This window comes from Trichomycterus rosablanca, chromosome 9 (assembly GCF_030014385.1).
Source record: "Trichomycterus rosablanca isolate fTriRos1 chromosome 9, fTriRos1.hap1, whole genome shotgun sequence".
Taxonomy (NCBI): domain Eukaryota; kingdom Metazoa; phylum Chordata; class Actinopteri; order Siluriformes; family Trichomycteridae; genus Trichomycterus; species Trichomycterus rosablanca.
Window position 1 is genome coordinate 32,857,835 of NC_085996.1, and position 7,110 is coordinate 32,864,944.

The 7,110-nt window shown below is 34.7% G+C and overlaps 1 protein-coding gene across 1 annotated transcript; it reads left to right on the top strand.

The window, feature by feature from the left end:
- Positions 1-4,338: 4,338 nt before the first annotated feature.
- On the top strand, positions 4,339-5,265 carry LOC134320881 (trissin receptor). Its single transcript, XM_063002520.1, has one exon. It carries the CDS (start codon positions 4,339-4,341, stop codon positions 5,263-5,265), a length of 927 nt encoding a protein of 308 aa, XP_062858590.1.
- The last annotated feature ends 1,845 nt before the right edge of the window (positions 5,266-7,110 follow it).

Consider the following 7,110-nt stretch of genomic DNA (forward strand, 5'->3'; position numbering starts at 1 on the left):
TGCAGAAAATAAGAGTAAGACCGCATGAGCTTTTAACCCTATACTGTACGTATTTTCAGCATTCTCAGCTAATAGTTTTTATACAGTGGTACCTTGTAACTCGAAGTCCCCTAAACTCAAAATCTTTGAAACTCAACGCCCTTCGTCTGGGAAATTTGTACCCTTAAACTCAACGTTTACCTTAAACTCAATGTGTTCAGTTTGTTTAAAAAAAATGGATTTAATTTCAAATTAACAATGATTAATAAAGCTTTGTTCAGAGCTTGGCTTGAGCGGTGCAGTAAAACATCATCAAAGTGCGAATATGAGACGAATCTGCATTTGTGTGAAATAACTGTCAGAAGTACTCTGAAAGCATCCACATGTATCTGTGTTTAGCTGTATAACTTGTGTTATAGCTGGGGGTTCTGAGAAATTGTAAGAATCAGCTTTTTTTAAGTCTAAAACACTTATTGTTAAAAAAAAGCTTTACGTGACAATGTATTATAAGAACAACATAGAAACACTAAACCTCTCTTAATTATTACTGCTCATAACATCTCTCCACTAATGAAATTCTTCGCTTGTTTTAGTACAATAAGTCACGTTAAGCTTCTCATGTAAATGCGCCTTTACTGAATGTAATACAGCATTTCAACATTAGGCATCTCCATGATTAAGAAGCATACGGAAACAGCTGTACCAGCTGTAGCCTAGTGGTTAAGGTACTGGACCAGTGATCAGAGGGTTGCTGGTTCAAGCCCCCACCACTGCCAGGTTGCTGCTGTTGGGCCCTTGAGCAAGGCCCTTAACACTCAATTGCTCAAACTGTGTACTGTAACTGCAATGTAAGTCGCTTTGGATAAAGGCGTCTGCTAAATGCTGAAAATGTAAATGAAACAATGAAGATGTAATGGTAGAGTGCAGGTTTTATTGATTTGTAACTGTTTTCAATTGTATTTCAGTGTTTTTATATCATATTTGTGTTATTTTCAGTGTATAAGTCTCAAAAACAACCCCATTATTTTACATAAGCCTAAAATATATGCAGTTCCACGGGACCATGGAACGCATTAACAGGTTTCCTATACATCCTTACGGGAAAAATACCTTGAAACTCAACGCCACTCCTGGAACCAATTGACGTTGAGGTTCAGGGTACCGATATATACTTCAAGCGTTTTATAAGAAACTATAATGTGACCTCGAAACTCTCTAGCCAATTCATTTAAAACATGCAGTCAGTTGTAAACAACCGACTCATTCTGCACAGCTGAGCCGCACCTCTATTCCCAAACCCTATTAACATCAGGCTCTGGGTAAATTGACGATCTTCCAAAATAAAATTATAACGTCGACAAGGCAAAACCTCAATATACAAAGCAACACAGTTTCTAAACGTAAAACTAATAATCACTTAAAAACGAATTATTTGAAGTGCTGAACAATTAATGCAGAAGTATAAAACTGTTTTTGCTCCCACAAATACTGTTGAGTTAGCCAATTAGCCTTGTAGCTAGCTAAATTAGCTATTTGAAGTGTAAGCTAACCGCTCTTTGCTGAAAGAGGCTTGAACTTAAAACTTAACGCCAACGAAACGAAAAAAAAAAGCTCCAGATAACATCTCCAGCATTAACTCTTCCGAGCTGAAAACAGAGCGCGTCTTTACCGTGGTTTGCAGAACAACTTCGACGACGGATTCACTTTCACCAATGGAGACCTGCGTGCTGCTAATGCACGGGGTATGGAATACTTCACAGCGCATGCGCACCGTCACCACCGCGGGCATAAATCCGAGTATAAGCGGGAGTCTGTGTATCCCGCGCTTCACCCGCGTCACTCCGGCATAAACAAAACTTGCGCAGAAAGATCTAGATCTTAGCATGTGTGTCAACTACAGCCCGCCCGCTGTTTATAATCAGTCATACACACAAGAGTTATACACAAGCGTAAGACTTCTCGCTGTGTTGTGACTGGAGTATTACAAAATGCCCCGGGAAGCATGTCAGCTTTAACACACACGCACACGCGCATAGATACACAGGCGTGCTCCGTGTACGAGCACGTGACGTCAGAGTCAAACATGGTGGACCTCGTGCAACGTGCTAACAATTAGCAAGTACTAAATGAATTAAACGTTCATACACATGTACACTCTACTTATGGCACTATTTTGTTTCTTAATTACATTAAAACTAGTGGTTTGTACATTAGTCATGAGAAAATACAGCAATGTATTTGGTAAATTATTGCTAAAAACAGTTAGCCTTGCAAAAATGGCTAGATGGTTGATGACTTGCAACATGTCATTACACTTTACCCCTTTTACAAAGCACGACTACTGTCCTATAAACTAATGTTACCTGTCATTTCAATTAAAGCATTTATTTTATACAGTCTAAAACAAAACATCTAGTTAACGTGTATGCTAGCTGGTGTTATAGAATACGCTTTGGAAATGTGATATTCCACCCCTGTTTCCCACCATATACACAGAATTACTCTCTGGCATTTACACAGGCTTAAAATGTTTGTTTTTTATTTTTAATGTTCAGAAATTACTATTGTTTGCTCAAATACAACAGACGTGTCCTAGTAAAAGAACAGACAGTGGACCAAGTTCTTCAATTGTGTTCAACCAAAGTTTGAAACTCAGAATTTACATCATTAGACTTGGAAAAAACGGTGGCTCTGGAATTTCCTAGGATATGTATTCTCTCAACATTTACAGCACACAGCAGATCCTTTTTACAGAAGTGTTTTGGGTTTTCCTCTCTAACACAGTCTTACTCTAATACACTTAAGTAACAGTTATAAACACAAATCTGTTAGGTAGAACTTCAGGTCTTTTTAAAGGAGACATTAGAAAGTGCAATGCTAGTTTCAATTTATTGTTGGAAAAAAGTTGGTTATATTGGCTGGGTACTGTTTTAGAGTGTGTGTATGTGGTAGAAGTAGAGACAAAATAAGGATTAATTATTGGTAGATGTGTTATTTGCACTGTTTGTGTGTGTGTTCTGCAGATTAGTAGTAAATGGCTTAGTAGCCAAATGGCTTCAGGAAAAGAATTTAAATAATTATTGAAAAGGTGGGTCTTACATTGTGATTTAATTATGGTAGGAGACTCAGTTGTCCTCAACTAAGAGTTAGGTGTATATGACATATTAGCAAGGAATTCATTACTAATAGCACTACATGTTTACAATATGGATACAATAGAAATAGATAAATGACAATAAATTAGTAAAAACAGATCCAAGAAAATGTATTAACTTTGTTTCCAGACAGTCTAATTTTGCATTCAAAAAGGTAATGGAATTTAAACAGTGCCCAACTGATATTAGGAGGCCCAATTTGTGCCAAGAAAACATTCCCCACACCATTACACCACAACCACAGCCTAAACAGCCCATGTTGTTTACACCAAATCCTGACCATGAATATCTGCATGTCACAGCATAACACAAAAATACTGATCTTAGTAACATTTTTCAGGTAAACATAATGTAAAATAATAATAATAATAATAATAATAATAATAATAATGAAATAGAAACCCTACATTTTATAATTTTATTTATCTGTTTTCAAAATGTGTTGTATAGGTACAGAATGTATGTGTGTCCTTAGAGACCATTGTACCTGAACATCTCGGGACATCAGCATTTTCTTCTTAAATCAGCTTATCTGTCTCAAACAGTCATGTCATGGTCAAAGTCATTCAAATCAGAATTTATTCCCATTCTAATGTTTGACATTAACAATAACTGAGTATCTTAAGCCATGTCTGATTTTATGCATTGTATTGCCACATGACTGGCTGATTATGTGTTTGTAGTGTAAACAACAGTAAAAAAAATTGTTAATGTTGATAAAATGTTAAGTTCTTGAAATAGAACTACTGGCTACTAGCAAAGGGTGTACTGTTTTAAATGATTTTATTTATGACAAAATTCATTCATAGTTTTGTTTTAGGTAAGCTGCATAATTATAGAGCTTTCTTTATATATGATCCACTCAAGGATAAATACAGAATGCAATGCCACATGGAAAAATAGACATCAAGATCCTTTCTTGTCTCATGTTAAGATGACAAAGCTCTCATGTTAAGATGACAAAGCTCTAAGGCATCAATTACACATCTCCCAGTCCTCTAAGTTCTTTAGCTTTTCCTCAAACTCCAATTAACCAGAGAGCAGCCTGTAAGGTTTTGTAAGTCTCCTGGTATTAGACATCAGACAGGATTCACTGAGGCAGAAAAGCAAGAAGAGAAGGCAAAATGAGTTGTTCTTCACGCTGTAGTTACAGCGGACAGATTGACAGGGATTCTTTAATCCAGACTTTTTGTACAATAATCCAATGGAGCAGCGTGTACTGGCATTACTGGTACTAAGGATTATACTTTCTGCCATTGGAATAGCTGGAAATACAGTTTTGATCATTTCGATCCTTCACTTGTCAAAAGTAAAGACATTTGAAGTGTTCCTACTTGGACTGGCCATCACCAACCTTGAGGAGATTGTATCTGTGGAAATCTATGATGCAGTTGTTCTTCAATCTGCAATTGACATCAGCGTTTGGTCTTGCAGCACAATAAAATTTTTGGCATCTTTTGGAGAAGCTGCCAGCATATTTTTCACAGTGCTTATTAGCATCTTCCGCTATCAAAAGCTGCACAATGCTGCCAAGCGAATAATTACACCTATTTTAATGGACAACATAATATCTGCTGTTTGTCTTAGTTTGGGATGCATTTTTGTATCTGTTCTCGTAAGTATACCCGTTATCATTATAAATCAGAGTAGCATCCCCCACATAGAAAACTTTACTATTGAAAACTGTACAACTGATTTTTTCCAGTGTTCGAAAGATTACTGTCCCACTTTTAACAATGTCTATAAAATTCTATTCATTGTGATCGTTCATATTTTGCCTCTCCTAATTGTTACAGCGACGAGTGTCCTAATTATTAGGATTTTAATTGTTCAGCAAAATGCAGTGGACTCACATCATAATTCAGATCCACCTGCATTAGCTGCTTATCATCATCACCATCATCATCATGAGCATGATGTGTTTCATCGGAGCACCATTGGCATCCTCTCTGCGATGACTCTCTTTCAGCTGTACTGCATTTTGTATCTAATTAATCAGTTAATGTTTACCCGATATGACATGCCTGCTTGGTCAGAGATGGAGTTTTTTATTGCAACAATTTATACAGGTATCATCCCATACATTTATGGTACAGGACATAACTTTTTTTCCTTGAAGCACTTTATGTGACATCATTAGCTATATAACCTCATAAATATGATGATCTAATATTAAGAAATGAAACTTTAATGTTACGAATATTAAAGTAGAAATTAGCCTGATGCTAACAGCAATTGTACAAATTTTGCTTTAAACTGGAATTATAGTGAAATACAAAAGTCCTATTAACTTGTTTGAAAAACATTTATTTTATTTTATTTATTTTACATGGTTTTTGTAAGATGAGGTATAATTTGGAATGTTGTTTATTTTGTTTAATTATATGACTAGTGACTAGGGTAACATATGAATTTTAATTGTAGATTTAAATATGCTAATAATGCCTACAAAGCTCTAATATTGTTTTGTAAATAATTACTTTATTGCCTGTAATCATATGGATTTAAGTTTTAGTATTTACTTAAATCATGTCATTTGACAGTACTTTTATGACAAATTTTTCAATCCAGACTTTTTGTACAATAATCCAATGGAGCAGCGTGTACTGGCATTACTGGTACTAAAGATTATACTTTCTGCCATTGAAATAGCTGGAAATACAATTTTGATCATATCGATCCTTCACTTGTCAAAAGTAAAGACATTTGAAGTGTTTCTGCTTGGACTGGCCATCACCAACCTTGAGGAGATTGTATCTGTGGAAATCTATGATGCAGTTGTTCTTCACTCTGCACTTGACATCAGCGTTTGGTCTTGCAGCACAATAAAATTTTTTGGCATCTTTTGGAGAAGCTGCCAGCATATTTTTCAATTTTAGTAACCTGTTCATATTTGTGCATGGAAAGAATGTATGAATTGATGAATAAAGCATTTTATAGTGTCACTAAATATATGTTAGTTCACAAAAATTGACTTCACTCAAATACATTTCAGTTTTCATAAAATACATTTCAGTTTTCAGTTATATTTTTTATAGTAAGTATTACTGACCATATTTGTTCAAGTACTTTTTAAAATGTGTAATATTTGCATATTCTAAAATAAGAAAAAGTCTTTTGGATGGTGTATTACTTTTATTTCACTATAAGGATTCTACTTTTGTATAATTTCTTTTTCATTGATTGACAAATTAGTCGTACAAAAACTTTGTAAACAAAAACACTACTATGAAGTAAACAACATCTCTTACTACACTAATAAAATTAATTAATTGTTTTCTGTAGGTACACAATGTGTGACTTCATTTTCATAACTTATTTATTTATATATTTGAATTACACTGAGTAATAATGTTAAAACACCTTAAATTGTATGCTATGTTACTGTAAAATTAATAAAATAAAATAATTTAGCATTTGCAGTTCATCATGAATGGCAGTGCATGGCTCTCTGCGCCTTCTGTCAGCCTGCCTCGGGTCTGCAGCGTTCCTAAATCAATAAATCATGAAACTGGTTATGACTAGATGGGAAAGCAAAAAAGAACTGATTAAAGGATAAATAATTTTAAAAAATAGCAACATTTTACCTTTCTTTATTAATCTATTTTTGCATTTTTTCTTTTGTTTTACCAATGTAATTACAATTTATTTGTTGTAAAGGTCACATTTGAAGCTGTAACGAATTAACACATCAACCTCTCTCCCTCAGACACAGCCAGCTGTCAATAGCACAGCTCTCGAGAGCTTTAAATCTCAGCAGTAGTGGGCTAGTGCATTGGACCACTGCGCCACTTGAGTGCCTGACAGCCACAAAAATAATCACAGATTATATCAAATAAATGATATGCTTAAAATAAAATAAAATATATAAATATGTGTCTACTTATATATAAAATAAATATATTTAAAATATATTACCTACTTCCAACTAGTTTGGTGTAGAGGTTTGTTAGTGATCTGTGTTAAACACCTTTGG